A 22,300-nucleotide genomic window follows, 5' to 3' on the forward strand; every position below is an offset into this window, starting at 1 on the left:
CTGGTTCACATGGCAATTTACAACTTCCATAGCTTTAAAAATCATAGTAGGATTTTCACCATCGTATACAACCTAAGGAAAACAAAATTATGCTGATATAACACGAGATGCTTTATATGGGAATACATTATTTTCTGTATTAGAGACCTTTAAATGGATATAACTGCCCTGGTACAACAGGGTTTATATAGATCTAAATAGATCAAATAGCACAGATTTCACGTAGACAAGGATGAAGACTGGAGCTGTACAGGAATGAAGAAGTATTCAAGGCTCTGCCACGGAGGCTTCCCAAGTTTTAGAAGCCACTTCTTGCCAAGGGAGAAGTGGAAGACGCTATCTGCAAAGGTGCTGGAGAGAACGATGCCCATCGGCTAACAAACGGCACATTAAATCAATACCCACATTGTACAACTAGTTCCTTTCGGCCAGTTTATGGTTTCTTACCACTGAAAAGAGTAGAGTTGGAATTTTTTCTTGGAAGTCAAAACAGTGGTACAAATTGCCTAATAATGCATGCAAGTGCTGTCAAAAAGCTTGAAGGAAGCAGCTCGTTCAGCTTCCCAATGCACAGAACATACAAATCCCACAGGAATCCCGAGCCTGCAATCTTTTTCATCCCAAACAAGCTTCATCCTCCAAGGCAGTGGCCTCTAACCACTCTACTATTAAGAGTAAAAGACCGTACAGAGTCTCTCATTGAAAAAGGTTCATAAATCTTAGCAATACTCTTATAATTGCATAGTCACCGAGGTTCATAAGGATGTTTGAGTATCTTCCTTGCAGAGTTCCCTACCATTACAAATAGAAACACCATTTTAAGAAAAACCAACAAGAAACAAAACACTAAGGCTCTTCTACCAAAACGGCCTTGTAAATGAGCATTCAGCCTGTTTCTGATGCCCAAATACTATCTTATCAAGAGAGCGGCAACATAATTTTCAAAAAAGCTGCCCAGCCAACCCAGTCCATAGCGGGAGACACTGAGCCAATGCTGCAGCTCTCAAGCCAGCTCTATTAGAGTTCAACAGAACACCATAGTTGATCAAAGATGAATCAAATCCTCTTTATCTTACTCTAAAACAGAAAGAGACAAAACACCTAGGGGATCATTACATTTATTATCAGAAAACAGTGTTTGCTTTGAGGGCAAGAGATAGCTGAAGCCAAAGCTTTTTTCTCCTATGCCATATTTTTCTTCATTCATTGTATTTTCCATACTGCTGAACAGAAGCCACTAGTAATTATGACTTCAATTATTTTAAACTTTCAAGGCAAATTACACCACTTATCCCAGTGGAGACATGTTTTTAAATAAAACATGAAAGTAACACAAATAAAAATGGACACAAATCTAATCACGCAGGTCCTACTCTTAATCAAATTAAGAAAGAATAATCTCATCGTCGTAATAACAAAGAGGTTTGGCAATATTTATAAATATGGGTATTATATACTAGAGAAATCTTTGTATATACACTTATTAAGATCTCCATTGATTTAAATAGCTGAAGTTAAGAGCAGTGTTTGCTTCAGTTCCTAAGACGTATGCACAAAAACCAGCCCCCTCCACACCGACCCCCCCAGTTAGCCTCCCCCAACTTATAGCTAAGGTCAAACATCAGTGGAAAAGGGCTAAAAGTGATAGATCTGTGGCATTAACTACTGCACTCCTTTTAATAGAATCCAGCATAAACTCAAAACAGCCTTGTGCTCAGCCTGAACCATTTATCTGAGACAAAAATGTCTTCTTGACAAAAAACAGATCTCCTTTAATAAAAGTAAGGCAGACAGTATTATGCTCTGAGGGAATCCTGTTGCTCTTTTTATATTTATATATAAAAAGAATTCTTCTGTAATACACGTAGATATAAAAAGTGAAGAAAATTGATGCCAAATATATGAGCATCAGAACATCAAATTAACCTTTGTGAAACCATTCTTATAAATAAAAGCACTGGTGTTAATGACCAGTGGAATTACGTATGTAGTTGGAAGTTCTATTATTGAATACACTTTATTCTTCTAGCTTCTTTTTCCTCTAGACCAAAGTTTCACAACAATTCTTGCTCCTGATAAACATCTTCATTTGGTTCAATTGTTATCAACTCCTTACGAAATGAAAATGAACTTTTGAAACTGCAGCAGTCTAACTTTTTTTCTGAAAATTCCTCTTTAATGCAATAAAAAGTTAATAGGGAACAGAAAAAAGCACCAATCACATTTTAAAACATAAAAAGATCAACATGTTATCCTATTTTTATAAGTTATTTTTAAAATATTTCCTCAAATATTTTCATGAGTTTTGGATGACCTGTGAAAGCAACACAATGATATCTCATCAATCACACTGCTCTATCAAAAGCACTAAGAATCAAGTTTTGTATTTTTAAATGGCCACATATTTCTCTGTCAACTAAATGTTAGATGTTTAACAGATTTACATTCAGTCACAAAACTGGCCACTTTTGAGAAAGGTCATTATTGCAGACTACATGTGGGTGGCCTAGTTGGTGAATTAATTAAGAATACAGAAACAAAGGTCGAAAGAAAATAATTTTTCTTTAAAACTCAAGCCACTAAAGTCTTACACATTTAATTCCAATTACGGCAAAAGAGGACATCTGTACAGCTTTAGTTTTATCCATTTCAACTAATTAACAGATTCAAATAAATAGTCATTACATCTAACTGAAAAGTTCGCTAACACTTCATTAGAAGGAAGTTTAAACAAGCACACAACCTTGTTAACATATTTTGGTTTACCACAAAGTTACTTGGGCATCTCGATAATTATTTTGACTCCCTTTACAAATATATCATGACAGCCAACTTCAATAATTCCACATTCCTTTGCATTTAATTACCCCATAATTCAGATTTTCTTAAAGTACCACCAATTATGAAGGTAGGAGCTATCATATAAACAACTGTTGGGTTTGAGACTTTACTACAATATCTACATTTATAAGGTTTATTAAAAATACTTTCCCTGCAGATTTAATCCTGCAAGATTACATTAGAAGATTTCTTTGGTCTTTAGTTGTATATTTTTCAGGGGTAAGCTAGCATTTCAACCTCTGCCATGGTAGCCCAGTACACTTCATGAAATGCATTTACTCCCATCTCGCATTCTTCATATTGGGTATCTTTGAAACAGCAGATATAAAAAAAAATTGGTGAAAACGTAGAGATGTAGTTAGTCCTTCTGGGTCATGTCCAAAACATGTTCCTTCAGTTGTTCTACTGGCAAATTAATCTGTATGTTCATACACAAGTACAGAGCGGTTCACTCCATCTTTAAAATCTATGTTGCTATGCTCAAAGTCAATGGACAAGCACATGCATCATTACTTTGCAAGCTTATATATATATACACACACACAAAAATATATATATATATACACACACACAAAATCCTAATTCCCAGTGGAAAAAGTGCTTATTTCTCCTTCAAAATGACATGCTTGCTTGCCTTAGAGTTACATTTACTGTCATCTTCTTCCACTTCCCCTCTCTTTTTAAAACAGGCATCTTCTTTTTTTTTTTTTTTTTTTTTTTTTTTTTTTTACTATATGCTATCTTAAAGATATATTTTATTACTTGGGAAATGTTTTCCTTCATTACAACACCCAAATGCTTTGTTAGGCTGTGCAGGTAGATAGAAATCTTTATTGACCTGAAAGAGGTGAGGTATTCCTTTCTCATGAGGAGTCTGTTGATAAGAAAGTAACTCTTTTCTGCTTCTGAAACTCCCCTCGTTTACGATTAGGCTGACAACCTCTGAAAACCATGCACACACACACAAGTATGATGAAAAGTATTCAAGGCTTTCAAACTGTGAATTCAGCACAGAAAGCACTCGGCAGGCATTACTAATGCTTGTGGTTTCCTAGTCAGTTTAGGAAGACCAACGCTGGTAACGGGCAGAGACACCCAGCAGCGTCCCTGGCCAGCAAAAATTAAATATTCCAAAAGGCATCTTCATTGTAGAAGAAAGCAGGAATGCCGCCAAGTGTTTCTTTGTACCCACCCAGACCTCTTATTTCCCACCTGGAATCTGAAAACTGGGATGATAAAACCAGTGACTGGCAAAATCACTGCCACACACCATCAAGAAAAGAGGCCAAACTATACAAGGCGTTTGTGATCCTGCTGTGCAGCAACTACTTTCTCTTAACCACAGGTGAGGCTGGACCTTGCACTCATCAACCTGCTCAATCACTTCTCTAGTTCAACCGAAGTGTCAGCCATAACGTAGCTTGGATGACTTCTATCAAACCAGCTTGCCACAACAGAATAAAACACTTGCAGAAATTAAAGCAATGCGGAAGATCTATGCAGCTCAAACAGCCGCACGGATTTCCAACCTGCACGATGCTTAACCACGAGTTTATGCTGAAGTAGATGAGCAATCACATTCAGTTCAGTGGGAATACTCACATCACCTAAAGGTCAGACTCACTGAAACGCTTTCCTGAACTGAAGCTTCACTGAATTATGCTTTAAAAAGTAGCCAGGACTACCCGGCCAGTAACAAATATGTGCCATCCAAACTAGCATGCTTGTCTCCTTCTGCCAGCACGCAAGCACCGGATCCCTGCCAAGCGCCCTGGGACAAGTCGATTCACACAACTACCAAAATGCGAATCTGCTGTGTTCCAACAGGGCTGTGTGCACAAAGGCCGTGGAAACAGCTGGAGTGATGGACGGGAACTCAGTGGGGCTTGGGAGCACACCCGACACCCCTTACACCAGAAGGTTCTTTACTGGGGCAGTGTTGAATGACATTCTTTATTTAGACCATTTATTTTTAATCAACTTTTTTTTTGCTAGATGCACATTTCAGTAAGGAAAGATTGTTAAAAAGTTGTCTGGACCACGAAAATCTAACAATGCAAAAAGAAAGATTCTTTCATTTTTTCCCAGGGGGAAAAAAATGGTGCTAATTCTGAAAGTAAGGCTCAGCACTGAAAATAAATTATTAATTTAATAGCATTTTAAAACTTCAGATCACAAAAATACAAACAGAAGACATACAAACAATTAGGATATCTAATTTAGAGCTTCCTTCCCTAGAGATTCAAGACAAAAAATATTTTACTAGAACTGATGGCTTATTTATGTTACAGCAGCAGTATTTGGACAAGGCAAATGTTATCATTTTTACAACTACTTTTCTATAGTGCCCTTTAGGCTTGATAGCTCCCTACTATTGTTAAGGTCAGAGGACAAGTTCATAAAACCTCTAAATCATACATAACAAGACTTAAAAACCTAAGATATATCATTTTTTTTCCCCTAGACCTATGCAGAAGAATCAAAGCACAATGACCATCAGAAATAATGACCGCATTAAACAAGGCTTCATGAGAAATTTATGAAGCAGAATTTTTCTTCCTTTTTCTTTTTTTTCTTTTTTTTTTTTTCCCTGGCAGTATAAAAAGAGCCAAAAGACATTTTTTTTCCAGGAAACAAAAACAAACCCCATGGCCAACAGACTTATTTTAAGACCTGACTCTAAGACCTTAAGTAAAATAAATTCTTTTTTCCATTCTCTTTTTTTCTTTTCTTTTAATTTTGCAAGAAAAGGCCTATAATGTTGTATGAACAATCACTTTTCAGTGCAACATTACTTGGCTAAGTACTTCCAAAACTAATTCTCAGGCACAACCACAGCTCAAACAGCATACTGGAGGTTTTGTTGGTTTTCAAGAAAAACATTTCATTTTACTCTCAGGTAAGAAAAGAAAAGAACTTGACTACTGATTTGTCATTAATACCTTACTAACTTACCTGCAATAAGCATCAGAAAGGTAGGAGGAAAACGAGAAAAAATACAGGATTTTTCTTTTTTAAATTCAAGAAGTGTCAACATAAGGAGAACAATTTTATAAAATAGTTAAAGAATAATGAAGTGTATGGGAGTCCTGCATAAACACTGACCTCCAGGACCAGAGTAAAATTGAAATGACTGATAGAAACAAACACAAAAGGCACAGATATCTTCTATGTCATAAAGACAGTACAAAACACCAATTTAAAGTTTGTGTGATAATGGGATGGATTTTTTAAACAAATTATTTTGCCTGACACACTGTACTGTATATTACTAGTAAAACAGGGCATATGCCTCACAAAACAGCATCATGCTTGATCACATTTTAGTTTTCAAATTTATGTAAAATTGTAAGTTTTTATACTTAATATCCAACTCCACTCATCCTCTTTTTTAAACTGGAATTCAACAAGTCACCGTATTTCTAGACAACCACATTTTCCAGCCACATTATATATTAATAAATGCAATCAGACTACATATACATTTCAACTGATCAGCATAAATCAATGTCAATTATGAACAAGTGTTAGAGAGACAAAATGTGACACTTCACACTTGATCTTGTCAAAGTGTCACATAAATATGTTGTAAGGACAATATATATTTTGGCTTAATTTCAGTCCCAAATACGACTTTATCACAGCTGCGTGTGTCTGTAAGAGTTTCTGACCTAGCAAAAATCTCATCTATTTTTCATTTTCAAAAGCATAAAATACATTTTCCTGAGATTTTTGTGAAAATGAATGCATATTTGGTTTCTGTGCGAACTCTATTACCTGCCCTTCTGCAACTGTCTCTGTATCAATGATGGTGATGATTCCAGGCACCAGAGGACTTCGACGAATGTTGCTATGAGCTAAAATTTCTTCTTCGGTTGCTCCTGAAGGCTGCGTGCCTGTCAGCTGCGTAACTACTTTCCCCACCATCGTAAGTCCAGTCTTTATCGTCTATAAAAAGGAAGAGAACCAATAAATAATGTTTAGGGCTGTTTTGTGGATCCATCTTGAATTTTTTCCTCAACACCATTAATATAAGTAGATCATGCACACCAGAAGAACACAAAACAAATGTTTTTATAAGTGATATATAAACTGCAAAAGGCTGGATATAACAGAAATACCCTGAAAAAAATTAGCATCTTATCAATGTAAAGTATTCATCTTTGTTTTGGAATTAAATGCTTCCAAAAATTCTTGAAAAAAGAAATATTTTTATGTTGCCTAAACGTTACGATTTTTTTCTCTCTTTAACTTATTAGTTACTTATTACAAGAGGCACAGAGCACAGACAGTTAGAAGAATCAAACAATAAAGCCAAGATGGGTGTGTGTGGAGGGCAGTGTTATATAGAGCAATACTTGTAGCCCCTAATGGTTAATACTGAAATAGTTATGCCTTCCGCACAAGTGCAAGAGACAAGCAATTTGGCCTCTGATAGACAGGACAGAACCACTTGTTTCTCAGCAATTATGCCTTTTGCAGCATTAAAACTGAACATGGGACTCAAACCCAGCAAAATTAAAGAAGCCATCCTCAAGGCACCAGAAGGGAAACTCTATACAAAGTACACGCATATCCCATTACAAATCACAGGACTTTCCATAGCCTGCATGTTTTCCAGACATGGGTTTGAAAAAACACTCATTGCACCAGCTTTTATCATCTAAAGATGCTGAAGATTGTTTTTATTTTGCTTTATTTTATTTGGAGAAAGAGGGAGAGTGCACACAGTAGGAGAGATACAGATTTAAAGAAAACCAACCCAAACTACAACTTTAAATATTTTCTCCTTGAATCAAGGACTGTGCCTTATTTGCCTATAAAGAACTGAGCAGATTTATTATGCAATATAAACAAGAAATAGCAAAAGAGATCAGAATGAAATGACACTATAACAAGCCAATTCTTAACTAAAAAGTCAAGCTAAGCTGCCTGCTAAATTGAAAAGGAAAAAAACCGTACGGATCACAGGCTGAAACCAAGAAGCAGCCACAAATCAATTGCAATTGCTTTGTTTAGTGCTAAAATCTCAAACTGCAGTGATTAGAAAACACATTAGTGTTCATCAATTAGCAGCCAAACGTTTGTTTTAATAATTCATAGGAAATGACTTACACAAAGTCTGTTAGTGTGTTGTCAGGAAAACCTCTGAAGGGCCAACAGAATTAGGCGCCACACTGTATTGATGGCAATATCCAGCCAGGAAGCCTGATTAACCTCTGAGATGCCTCAGCTGATGTACTTACCCCATTAATGCTAATGGAGATACTACCACTTAAAATCGAGCCATGCCTTTATCACAGAAATGTCTTTGGGGTTTAAAGTCTTTAGTAATATCCTGCCATTTGTTTCTTATTATTTCTTTTAATACTCAGACACAACAAATGAGAACAAAACAAATTTTAACAGTGGCAAATTCAGAAGGCTGAAAAACGTACCAGGTAATGGTATCAGCGGAATAGACCTAAAATAGACCTAATGCCATCACAAGAACGTATTTCAACTTTCCCTACAAAAACTGACAAGGCAGTTTTCTGGCCAATAGTTACAATCATTTAAATTGCACTGGTAGTTTATACAGCAGGAAAAAAAAAATCCGAACAGAAGTACTATATGGCAAAATACCTATGCAAATTAAAAGACCAAGAACTGCAACTGGCCTATTTTAGAAAATGTTTTTAATGTTTTAGCTAGAGAAACTGTACGACGAAGTGCCAAATATATATTTATAGCTCTCTAGAAAAAAATTTAACATGTTTATCTAGCAAAATGCATTACCATTACATGGTAGACTGTGACTGCGGGACTACTGAGAAGTAATAGGTGTACAAAGATGTGGCCAATGCCATTAGCTCAGAAATATCAGTGCAAAACCATTACGACACTTACTTCTTTGTGCTATGTGTATATTTCCAAAAACTTCTTTGGTAATCTTTAACCTTTCCCATGCCATATCAGCTGTCCCCTCTATCCATTAGAGCTAATGACCTCGCTCTCACATAAGCTGTTAGTACTCATTAAGAAGTTATCAGGTAACAAGAGAAAACAGATGCAGCCTTTGCTAAATCACTTCACCACTACAGGATTAAAAGATATGAAGAAAGAATCAACTAAAGAAGTTATGAGGTGAGAAGAACTTGGTTTATAATTTGATGCTAGGCATTCGACAGACCAAATAAATTTAAAATTAAAAAGGTTAAAGTTTGCACTGTCCCAGTTCCTTTGTCATGGGAACCTGCCAATGCATACCCAGTGAAATTTTCTTAGAAATAAAATTGAAAGACTTGATCCAGTTCCTTTTGTAAGTAATGATGCACATTGTACAAACACACAATGTATCTGTATGCTCGCATGTACCCTAAAATAAGACTGTTCTCATTCATCCAAATATGAAGAAAAACATACATTTAATTAAAATAACTGTATGCACTCATACCTCATTTATTTGAAAAACAAGTACAACTTTAATTAGATGAGAAAATTAAAATGCATCATTCGGTGCCTGTTAGGCTGTTCTGTTCCAACAAAGGTCTTAACTCCTTTTAGTGACAAAATCGTTCCTGTTTCTCATAATAAACACATTTTACATGATTTATTTCTTTACAAATGAAAAATCTATAGAAAGCAGAAAGAGATATCACAGAAATATGGCTTGGTAGTCAAAGATGTGAAAGCCTAATGGTTAGTTTGAACAAAATGAACATACTATCAATTATAGATTCCAGTTCAAACTAAATGTTTGTTGAAATGCTCATGCCTCACAAAGATGTTTCCCTTCCCTTCCCCGCTCTTGCCACATACTCTGCAAAGAGGCAGAACAGGGAGAAACCTGTTAGGAAATTGATCTCAAACAGCATGGCAAGTGTGACCGCTTGGGATACATTAGGATGGGGAAGGTCTGCATGAGCACTACTTGAACGGAGAGTGAGCTGAAACCTGACTCACCCAGGGGCATGGTGGGACCAAACCTCTCTTCAACAAGACATAGGGGGGAAAAAAAAAACCAAGCATGGAGACATAAGAATGTCTTTTCCTAAATTCCCCTTCCTTGCTGCATCCAAAAATGGATCAATATGGATAATTACAACAAGCCATTTCACATCTGGATGCTCATCTCAAACCAAGCACCTGAATATTCTCCCATCACTAATACTATTAAGTAATGAAGTGGTTTATTCTAAAAGATATTCTGCATCCATTCTACCGTGTTTGTTCAACTAGAGTGAAAAGAATCTTTATCCCACATGTAATTTTCATTTTTCCAAACACATCAGTTTCTGCCTTTGCTAATCATTAACCTAAATTGGAATCTTCACACATTTTCTCTTTCCAGAAATCTTCTGCTTGGTCAAATTACAGAAATTACCAAAGCTTTTTAGAACAAGATCAGACAGAGAGCCACCAAACAAATGTGGGGTAATTAAAGTAAGAGATCGAGCGAAGAAAAAATGTCTGTGTTTTTCCAGCAACAACAAAAAGCAATGCTCTTACAAGATGCATCTAAGGAAAAACAGGAAAAAGTTCAATGTTCAAAATAAAACCCTTCTAGAAATTATAAAATCAAATGGGAAGATGATACAAAGGAATTCTTCATAATGTTACCAGAACAAGAGTTTTGGCATCAGTAAACACCACACTCCAACATGACCACAATTTGGAACTTGGTGCTCCCAGTTACCAGAGGAGCTTCTGACTCCCAAGTTATTTGATTAAGGACATAATTTATTTTCTGCATCAAGTATAGTACACAGCAGTACACGCACTGAGGACAAACCCACTATTCACTACCAGGACACTCAAAAATATTTATCATCAAAGAGAATACCATTAAAGTAAATATTCTGTATTGCCTTTGAGACCTTCTAGGGAGAATCTGAAAGGTAATTCTCAAAAGTGACCCTGTTGAAATTATTCTTTGCTCTCGGCTTTATTCTTCTCTATATGAAGGTTCCTTCACTTCCCTCAATAAAGAAACTGGAACCCAAACAGAGAAAATGCTGTAACTTAAGATAACAGGGCTCAACAAGAACTTCTATGGAATCGCTTCTGAACCAAAAAAACCACTGTAGGGAACAGGAAAGGACAACCACTTCCAAAAAATCCAATACCTCTGCCGATCAAAGCAAATTACAAACTATTGCAGGCAGATAGGATACAACAGCAGTAGAGGTTTAAAAATTGTCTTATTTAAGCAAGGGGTAACGTTTATGGTGAGGTAATGAGATGGACAAAGAACAACAGATATTTGGAGTAGGTATTTGCCAAAAAGAAAGCATTTCAGTTATCAGAGATGAAAACCTGCTAGTCGATAAACCAAGATTAAATGAAATCAGTAAAAAATCTAACATTTCAGACTTAGTGTTGCACACTCAGACATGAGTAACAAATCAATACAGTAAGGCTGAGATATGCTCAAGAGCCAAATCATGTGAATACTTAAAACAGTATCAGTATTAATCTTGTCTATCACAGTAACAACTAACATTCAGTCCAGAGCAAAAGCAATGTGCTATGCAAAATAAAAAGCATGACAGAGATTGTGCCTTTGTGATTATTCGTTTTCCTAACTTTCACTATTTATCACTCTAGAGAGACTAACAACCTTCTCTTTCCTATGATTACAAACACATTTTATCTTCAGTATCTATTCACATGATACAACATCACTACTTCAGTGCTGCAAACGTTCACTTTAATGTGGGAATTTCTGGATTATGATCCCTGGCTAGCACCACTCAGCAGGTAAGATCATTACCTTGGTCCTTACTGGCTTTGGAACCTAGTTATCCACGGTTTTTAGAGGTTAGGGCTATAAAAGCTGTCCTCTTTTTTCAGACTTTTTTAGTCTGTCAAAAAAAGTTACAACAGAATGGTGCTTACTTAGCCTTCGATGCCTACTGGAATGCTTTGACAATCATTATATGGTTTAAAAAAGCTTTGGCCTGTTCTTCTTCAGTCATGAGCAGCCTTGGCTTTGGCATCACAGTGATCCGTTTGTAAGATTTTACCACATCTGATCAAAACTGTGGCTGATCATGCTAAGCCTGTTGGTTTTTCAAACTTATCTATGCTATAGAAAACATGTTGATGCTGAGATTGAAGGAGTTTGGGGAGATTTCCCACACACACCTTTTTTTTTCTTTTTTCTTTTTTTTTTTTCCCTGATGATGAAAGTATGGAAAGAGAAACAGCAAATTTCCGACATCTTCAGAGGAGCAGCAATTCAAGTTCTCCTCAACAATGTAAAAAACTGTGACTTTTCTCCACCTCCAGCCACAGTGAGATTGCGTTCAAAGCTATGCTGATGGAATATATTTGTTTTTATTTTTGTTTTTACATGAGATGGCATGCCCTATGTCTCTTTTTGTGGGTTCTTGTAACTGTTGTTTTCTTCAGTGACGCTGAGCTTTCTGTTCTGTGCTGTCATTTAATTCCTATTATTAGGTTTGTTTTGTTGTGCATATCAGAAATGAAAAGGCTAGTGGTTACAATGAAAGCTTGTAATCAGCACGAAGTTTGCCAGACAATGCCAAAACTCACTTTGTGTGTGTGTATGTGTGTGAGAAAAAGAAATTACTTGGCAAAAAGCTGCAGGCAAGTCCTCAAGGAAAGGAGCAGCGTTGGGGGGGGAATAGTAAAACAACAGTTCCACATACTCCTTGGCTCGTTTAAGAATTTTCCAAGCCACGGTCTTCTTTTGATACTATGAAAACCCAGACATTTCTCTGAAAACAGAGGGATATTATACTGTCATCTGAACTAAGAAAACTAGGCAGTGGAACCTATATGTAAACAGTCATTAATAAACTCTTAACCTTCAAAGAAATCTGCCAGGTAATTAATTAGCTCCAGTACTGCGCTGTCATCCTTCAGAGAGATTAAAACATATAATGCTAGTGTGATTTAGTCCAAAAAACACCAAGCACTTGTAAAGTCAGTTTTCATGATGCTAAACAACTAATAATTCACAATGTTGATTTCTAATCATGTAAGCTTCTAATATTATGACTAGTCATTCCACAAATCCATTTTACTATGATTTTCCTATACCAGGGGTCACTAACAAGAATAACTGTAGCTGTTTGTAATAAATAACATGTCTCAAAAATCAGTTCAGAACGACAGGAATACTTTGCGTAAAACAATGGCTACTCAGAGATTTGCAGGATCAGGACTACAGGCACAGTGCTAATGCTAGCATGTTTCTTACTATGTTTTCCTCTTTTGTGAACTGGGGACTTGGGGGTGATGACACACAGTACAATTCATCAGGGAAACCTAATAATTATCTTACATGATAACCTCTCCCAGCAGCAGATGATGTACTCACTTTGGCAGCACTAATGACTGTGGCAGTGTAAGACTGAATGTTGTCTCCACAGGCTCCACCACGGGATTGATGGCATCGGATCAGCTACAAGAAGAAAGACAGCAACCAAGTAACTACTATTAAACTACACAAACCCATAACCCATTACCATAGCTCTTATTTATCATGTACAGTGTTGTGTTTTTTCCTACAAATAGCAAAAAGCCCTGCTGAGACACTTAACCCCTTTTTATAATCTTCTGGGTGCCACCCAGACTGTCGCATATTCAACTCCAGTTTTCAATTACAAGATGAGCAGTCACTAAGAATTCATAAACTTTGAAATGGTGGGATTTTTGGTCTGGCAGCAATACCACAAATAAATTTAAATAAATATAATCAAAAGCTTTAGCCATGTGTATGTAACATTAAATATCAGACATTCTAAGAATCCAAGTGTGGCTTTCCCCTCCTTTTTATGACTAGTAAGCAAAGAAATGACAAAGGAAAAGAGCTACTTTAAACTTTACATTTAATAGATTAAAGGAACGTACATGGGGTTTACTCTATATTGCCTTCCTTCAAAATTAATAAATCAAAACAAGACTCTTCTACCTGCCATCAACCTACAAAAGCAGTTTTTGCCTTTGAACCCTAACTAGCAATAGAAGCTGTGCTTCTGACTAAATAAAATGGCAAAAACCTGCAGATATTTGTTGCTTGCACACAGAACATGCTGTCTGTTTAACTACTTTAGCTAAAAGAAAATTAAAAATATAGTTAAACTAGGGAGAAAGGGGAAGACCACAGTGAATACACTCGGGAACACACAAGTAATTTAAACTCCTTTTGTGATATAATTCTTTTGCTGATCAGTGGCTTATATTTTTGGCAGCAGTACTTTTTAAATCCGAGGCTGACTGTTTAAGTTTTACAAAACCACATCACCGTGGCATTAAAAGAAAGGCAGGCCTGAATTTGGAGAGAAATCAGTTGTGCTTGAAAAGGTGTAACAACAAATACATTTCTCAAGTTTGTCTCTGATAATTTCTGGTTCAGCTCTAGAAACAGCTATTCCAGCCACAGGTGAAAGGGAGAAAAAACACCTGCTTTGCAATAAAAATAAGGCATTAGAAGCTGAATTTAAAGTTTTCAAACACTTCAAGCTTTAAATACACAATCACTTCTCTGGCTTAGGGCTGGGTGAAAAGAGTGGTAACTTTTTTTGCTTGGGATCTATTTTCTTTTTTTGCCTCTAGAAATAAGAAAAAGTATCAACACTTTCATTTTTTTCCTGGAGTCTAACATTTTCAGCAAAGGTGTTAAAAAGTGGACATTTTAATGCTGTTTCCTAATCTACAAAGTGCATTGCTGAGCTGTTGCAGACAAACCCACTGGCTCTGTCCAGACTCAGTTTCCCCAAACAGAACTCAGGAATCCTCAGTTGCCTACCTTTCAGAAGTGTCTATAATTAAGTGCTTTAAACTTTTAAAATGCAAAATGGGTTGATTATTGAGTGACCTTACTGAAAACACATGTTGATAGCGGTCTTCCCTGCCTATACTACTTACATATTTATGCCTTCCAAGTTCATGAGCTTAAATCAAATGTGCAGAGTAAAGATACGACAGATACAAGTATCAAAGCACAATGTGCCTCAAAGATAAGGTCTGTCATCATTATGCAACTCCTCTTACAGATCATCTTTTTCACATAGCTTTTTTCCGAGACTTTTCTTCCCCCCCTCATATATATACAAAAGTTTGAATGAAATCTAGAACCCAAGTATTTTTTGAAATTAAACCTTTCCTTACCTTATTTTCTGCATAAGCAAGCCAACGGCTTCCAATAGCAATAGGATTCATGTTTGGCCCTGGACAAGGATAGCAGCCTGAAAATTTTTGAACGGCAACATTAAGACATATTTTAATGACTTCTTACAAAGAATTCTATTTATTGCCAAGAAAACAAAAAGTCTAAACAAAATTTTCAATTGCTAATATCACTCAGTAAATACATGCATTTTTGTTCTTAAAGATAAGACTGTGGTTAGATGAGCTATTTTGAAAAGTTAATTATGTGTAAATACTTGTTTCTCCTTATGTTTGCATTTTTTTAATGCCATTTTGGTACAGCGGGGTGACGGGAATATTTAAATTTGGCAGGACTGGTTCTGTATCTTCATATTTTGATTAATTTTTCTTGATTTGATTTTCTATTGGTCAACAGTGTCTGTTCACTTCAAGCTCTTCTACATTTCTGTGGCATGAAAGGGTGTATTGTGCTTTTGGTTTTGTTTTTAATAATTCTATATACAAGCCCTTAGCCTCCCAAAATACTTTTGCACACACTTAACTTTACACAGAGAGAAAACCCATAATTCCTTTAAAATTAGTGGCAAAGTTTCTATTGTTCACCTGCTTTTCATCACCTTTGTATTATCATTAAAAATAGATACATACACAGGCATGAAGATGAACTTCAGATGGAGTGCTATTCCTGAGTATTAAAAGGTGAAATTACCTATACTATAAAGCCACTGAACGTAGCTGTGAACCAAAACATGTCAAGGCTTAAAATGAATCAGGTTCATGTTAAACACCATTTAATACATGAAGCCTGAGTTAAAAAACAAAACCTAAAGAACAAAAAAATCCCCCCAAACCAACAACCACGAATATCACACTATGAACAGTTAACATTAAAAATACAGAATTTAAAATTATTGAAAACATTTAGATAATGCTTAAAGATAAATTAAAAGCTTAAGCAATCCACAATTAAAAGTAGCATGGTGACCCTCATCCTAATGGCTGTTACTGTCCTATTTCTTTGTCCTGTTTCCTCTCTTGTTTTGCTTCATTTTAGATTAAGCTCTTTTGGTCGGCCGGCTGCTATTCCTACATCAAAACACAACCCTTGGCTGTATTTAGCCCTGAAACCCTACTGATGTATCTGAACTTTAGTATTCGAGCTCTGACACTGTTAAACATCTGTGCAACGTGGTTCCAGCAGGCTGATTTCACTGGGATCCTTTGTCAAGGTAAGAGTCTGAAAGTTCAGATAGTGAAGGCACACGGATGAAGCCACAAAACTGTTCACTAATAAGGGCTCTGATTGCAAGATTTGAGCTTGAGCATTCAAACTTAAGCTAGTGAACTAGGACTGCCAGCCATATGCGTAATGCCATTTACTAGACCTAAATCTGTTCTGGTACACTACAATATATATATAAAAGAAGAAATACTGCATAAGGGGGGGAGAGAACAGAGGGAACGAGGGGACTATCAAGCAAATGGTTAATCTCTGTTTTCATCAGTTCTTAGGCTAATATAGACAACTTAGTAATTCACATTCTCTCACTTGTTGGCCAAGAAACAAAACATTTAAAAACTTACAGACATGTGTGTCTGATTTAAAGGAGCCCTGGTTAGCTGATCCTGTATCACAGGCAGAAGGAGCACTGAGATCAGGCAAGCAGCGTATTAGAAGAACACATATAACCAACTGCAATTTATTGCATAAAATGCTACACAGCATTCTAAGAAGCAACTTATATTTAAAAAAACCCAACTCAACAGTCCAGCTCTTGATACCGGTATGCCATCCACAGTGAGAAAAAGCAAACCTATTTGCCACATTGTTTTTGCAAATACCAGGGTCTTTTTGAACAGGCCCCAAAACAGCCCAGAAAATTTAAAACTTTAATGGCATTATTTTCAATGCTTGCCAAATGGTGAAAAAGGTGTGTGGGAGGGTGTTAACTCTAGCATGTAGGTGTAAGTTTAAACTGACATTTGACAAGACTTCAAGACACATTTGACGGCACGTTGTTGGGCTCATGCAGGAACAGCTGCTATACTGCCCGTGCTAAGATAAAACAGCACTTTATTTCACTTCTTAGAGCACAGCAGTGAAGGTATTGCACAATTCAAAAGATCATAGCAAGCTATTTCAAAGGTCATAAAGCAATGGAAGGAGAAAAGCAGCAATTCATCCAATTAAATCCATCTCAGGCCAGGAAAGCAAAACCAAGTGAATATTTTGTAAGGCCTAATCACTGCCTTGATCTCAGGAAGGAAAACTAATTCTGAAAAGATGATGCCACAAATGTTATTGCATTCCAGAAGTGCATAAAATGTGGGTAGCCAGAGCCTCTTAAGGAACAAAGCAAGCAAAAAAGGTTGTAAAGACAACCCTAGGTTGTAAATACAAATGTGTTCTTCCGATGACATTATAGATCAGGACCACTAAGGTTTTAATGCCAACTTCTGCTTCGGTAATTCTTATCTGGGTCAGTAAAGACATTCACACCCCCCAAAAATTATTTATTTTTCTTCCCTTTTATGTATAAAAAAGAGCATTAAAAGCTATCAGGTGATAGCCCTCATCATATAAATCTCTACAGTGACTTCAGAATCAGTCACTTGTGTTTCCCAAACCCTGCAAGCACCTCCTAACATCCTTGCAGTGGAAAACAAAAGGAGTATCAGCCAGCAGATGCACTGTAATGACAAAACCCGAGCAACTCAACAACACATAACAAAAAGAAAAGTCTTGCTTGGAAAAGGGAGCTGTTCTCAATTACTTCAGTGAACCGAAGTAAATGAAGAAATGCAAAAAGTATTATTCTTCAAATGAAAAATTAATCAAATAATAAAAACGTTACTTCAAGAAACTACAACTGTCTTCACCAACCCCACTGTAGGTAGTTTGTTCATGAGCTGGACGCAGTTGATCAGACACAGCTCCACACACAAATCAGCCAATTCTATTAATAACCTCCATAGAGGTCAACAATTCAAGTCAGTACTAAACTCTACTCGCCAGTATGAAAAAAAAGCATAAAAAAAAGAGCTATTTCCTCCCTTTCTTTTCTTTGCAAGTCTCTGCATTTTGGAAAACTGCAGCAGTACAAGGATAAACAAAGGGTTATACTTTATGGGAAGGAAAAGCAAATTGTTTTTCTGCTTTCCAAAAAAATAGCTGGAGTCAGCAGAACATCATCTACTAGGCAAATGAAAAGACAGACACAGCATGACCCATCAAGCTTGGCCATCCAATCATTACCAGCCTAACTCTCTTAAAGATTAACTTCTATTTCTGCTAAACTTCAAAACAACTGAGGAAAAAACCATTCTAAGCAATAACAGCAGCAACTTTAGCGTGTTTACAATAGGAATGAACATAATGAGAGTGCAGAACTAACTGTCAAGAAGACTGAAGTTTCCAAGTTTTAATGACAGTATGGAGAGGTCATCCAAGAAAAGATCACTCAGGGAAAGTCCTTCCAAAAGTACAGCAAATCAAGCAAGTACTAAAAAACATCTGATCTTAGAATAAACTTTACTGACTATCACCCACAAAAATATAGGTGAAAACCTACTGGAAACTAATTCAAAAATTTTTAAGCACACAGTTACTCTCTCCCTCTGTGCTTTCTAATCACACACCGAGGAGACGCACTACTTTAAAGCTGTGAAAAGGCAAAAGTAGAAAACAACTATTTTGAAAATCTGAATCAAAGTGCAAGTTTTTCTACTAACTTAACTTCCTATGCCCAAGAACTCCAGACGGTGCTGGCCCAAGCAATGCTGATGAATAAGAAATGGGGTCCAGGTTCCCTCTGAACAGGGACTTTGCTAACAGCCGAGGATTTCACGGGCAGCACCCTGCAACCTCATATTCTGTGCCTTGATTTTCCTATTTCCAAGATGCAAGTGTTACCTACATTAAAATGGTACCACAGCATTACAATTTCTTAGTTTCTTCCCATATTTTTTTGTTTTAATAACTGAGTTATAAAATTATAGTATGAGATAAGCATATAGCTTCTGATTATTTGGATTCAAGAATTGGTTTAGTTTACTTGTTGCTGTGCTGACTTTATATAGTTGGTTTTACTGAGAATACAGGAATCCTAGAAGTTACTTAAAGTTCTCCAAAGAGCTACACAAATGTTTGCTAGATGAGTCAGCAAAAAGAAGACGTTTATTTTACATTATTTTTCAGTTACCTTTACAAAGATTTCTACCACTCTTTGGAGATTCATATCCACATAACCATAATAAACCAAATCACCACCTCTACTCATCTCTGAAAATTCACGTAAATCTCCACTTCTCTGACTCTGGATCTTTCCATTGGTTTATGCTCCTACAGAAAACGAAGACTCCAGTCCCATCTTAAATTGTTGTCAAAAGCTCATCCTCTAGCTTCAGTAATGACAGTGTGAATACATAGACAGCAGCCAAGACGAGAAAACCAACACATTCCTCTCCTCCCACTTAGCTTTTAAACAAACAGTGCATTGGGAAAACACTGCTAAGAGCAACAGGGCCATTAAAAGTCATGTCAGCTATAACGGATTAAGCCAGTAAATCACAAAACACGCCAATTGAACCATATCTATTGAGGCAGCTCTACATCAAGCTTCATGGCTTTTTCATGAGAAAAAAGTTTAACACCACCCCCCCCGACATATATATATAGAGATATATATATAATTTTTTTTATATATATGAGTATATATATATAAACCCAAAAGACCACCTTGCCATGGAGAGTTGGGGCTAAAGACTGCAGGGATTCCTGACATCCATAAAAACTTGGCAGTCTGCTGCTTCACATCCAAGGCCACAATCTTTAGAATCCCACAGGCAATTAGAAGTCTATGGGCATTGACGCTTTTAATAGCTTGGTTCTTTAGGAGGACCAGAGCTGTGCATCTGTTATCCATGATACTGCTACAAGTCCAATCAATATCTTTGGGTGTGCTTCATATATGTGTCCTTCTCGTTCATGAAGTATGGATGATATATGTACTCTAAGGGACTCTGCATATATACGAAATATAATACACACCAACATGACCTGTTTAAAAAAAAACCAAAAAGCAATGCAGGTGGAGGGCCAGAATTTTAATAAAATTTTTCCCCCAGAAGCGAGCACTAACAGAGTTAAGGCTGCAATTTTTTCACTTGGTCCTTCTTCAGAAACATCTTACACAGCCTCAATGGCTCCATTAATGAAAAGCCAAAGACTATCTTATCGTGGCAAAGTATTCAGACCTAAATATGCACTAGAAGGCACCATTTCTCTCTAGAAAAATCTGACACTAACAGTCAGAACTTGTCTGAGCTAAGTCAGAACTTATTTTCAGTTTACTTAACAAGGTACTCATAACTGAATATGGCTCCTTACCCAGAGTACAGCTGTACTTCTTTCTCAGACCTCACTAAAACAAACTGTAAAATGACATATAGCAATGTGTTGCAAATTAATCTGCAAATAATAAAGCTAATGGAATGAAAAAGCCAAATCAGAAGCATCAAGAACAACACTGATTTTCTTCAAACACATCCCAACATGCTTATGTTAAGACACTACCAGTTGTTTTTTAAATTCACAGCATATTGTAAGAACTCTTATTCCCTACACCTATTTTTATAGTTCAGAAAAAAAAATTATGTTTTTGATACTTGCCAGGCTTTCATCCCCTGTATCTTGACTTTGTTTTTAATTTTTAATGAAAAACATTTTTGTGAGTTCTTTTCTGTCTCACTCCCCCTCCCCACCCCCCACCAGCTTAATACAAAAACTTCCTTTTTCCATAATTTTCACTGCTTGCTTTTCCCCAGTTCTCTCTGATTTTCTCTGCACTGATACATATTAATCCTTTTTAGGTATTAGTTTTAAGAATTATCTTCGTTGTTACTGTAATTTATTTTTTTAATGGATACTCCACACCTTTTATTTGTAAGGAATGCATAATGTAGTCCAGTTTTAATTCAAGCTACTTCTTTGTGTGAGTGTTTATACAATATGTGGGTATGGCCAATGTTATTATAAAATCTTCTTAGGATTTTGTCTCTAATCCCAAACCATGGAAGAAATTGCATTGCTTTTGAGTATGATGAATATGACATTGGGATAGGGTACAGCCAGTAAATATGAGGAATACTGGTTAAGGCAGAGGTCTCCAAGGCCAACCTACATCTTAAGGCAAAACTAAGTGAAACCTTCCTGAGCAAGTTACTGGGAAAACAAGGTTTTTCTGTTTCAGTGTGTGGAGAGGTTTTATGACATATGCCATCTTAAGTGCATAGGGTTTTTAAGCACACTTTTCTGAGCAAATTCTAAAACTCGTTAAATTTTCAACCAAAATTATGTGCCTTTAATCATCTGAAGTATTTGACAGATATCACTTTAAAAATCTGTGAAGCTGTGTATTTTTAAATAAACAGCTACAATAACCTCTAAAGCTATGCTGCTTTTCAGTCACCGCATGTAGCTTATAACCAATTAGTGATTTTTTTTTTTTCTAGGTCTTATGAAACATACAGCACTCTGTAGTAATAAAATTACAAAACTACATTCTTAAGTCTTGCAATCCAAAGCAGCCAGAAAACAAATCCATGACAGAGAGCATAGAAAGGGAATGTACAATAAATAATGGGTACAGTGATACTGTTGTTGCAAAAGCATTGTTTATTCCAAGTGAAACAAATCATATAAGTTGTTTTATCTAATATTTTTTGTTTGTTTGGGTTTTGGGGTGTTGGGTGGTTGTTTTTTTTTTTTGCATCACCGAGCAAACCAAAATTATTTGTTTATAAACTGTATAAAGTAATATTGTTTATGAATTCCTCTGGGTTCTTCTAGATGAAAGGCCCTATGTAAATGTTATTACTCTCACACTGTCATATACCTTGCAAAACTCTTCTATTGTTCTTGTACTTCCTTCTGTTTAAGTATCACCCATAAAAACTGAGCAAAAGAGCAAACCAGCAGGATGCAACCTACTGTGAAATCCTGCTTGCCTTTATTTTTTGTTGTTTGTTGTTTTTTTTTTAAATCATAGTGACATTATCATTATTAAAACACTAAAAAGTTCCACTTCTGGAAATACAGTGAAAAAGTAAAGCCACAAATGCTACATGGCTTTAAGCTGAAAGAGGGGAAATTTAGATTAGATATGAGGAAGAAATTCTTTACTGTGAGGGTAGTAAGGCACTGGGACAGGTTGCCCAGAGCAGCTGTGGATGCCCCATCCCTGGAAGGGTTCAAGGCCAGGTTAGACAGGGCTTAGAGTGACCTGATCTAGTGGAAGGTGTCCCTGCCTGTGGCAGGGGGTTGGATCCAGATGAT

General features: G+C 36.4%; 1 protein-coding gene across 14 annotated transcripts in view; it reads right to left on the reverse strand.

Annotated features, from left to right (window-relative positions):
* BCAS3 (BCAS3 microtubule associated cell migration factor) overlaps positions 1-22,300 on the reverse strand; it is a 370,182-nt gene that overhangs the window by 285,494 nt on the left and 62,388 nt on the right. For all 14 annotated transcript variants that reach the window (XM_055797243.1, XM_055797246.1, XM_055797240.1 and 11 more), the window contains exons 10-12: positions 14,965-15,041; positions 13,172-13,255; positions 6,619-6,789 (exon numbers count right to left, since the gene is read on the reverse strand). In XM_055797243.1, the coding sequence (XP_055653218.1) occupies positions 6,619-6,789; positions 13,172-13,255; positions 14,965-15,041 (332 nt within the window). The remainder of the gene's footprint in view (positions 1-6,618; positions 6,790-13,171; positions 13,256-14,964; positions 15,042-22,300) is intronic.

The sequence above is a fragment of the Falco peregrinus genome, chromosome 2 (assembly GCF_023634155.1).
Source record: "Falco peregrinus isolate bFalPer1 chromosome 2, bFalPer1.pri, whole genome shotgun sequence".
NCBI lineage: Eukaryota > Metazoa > Chordata > Aves > Falconiformes > Falconidae > Falco > Falco peregrinus.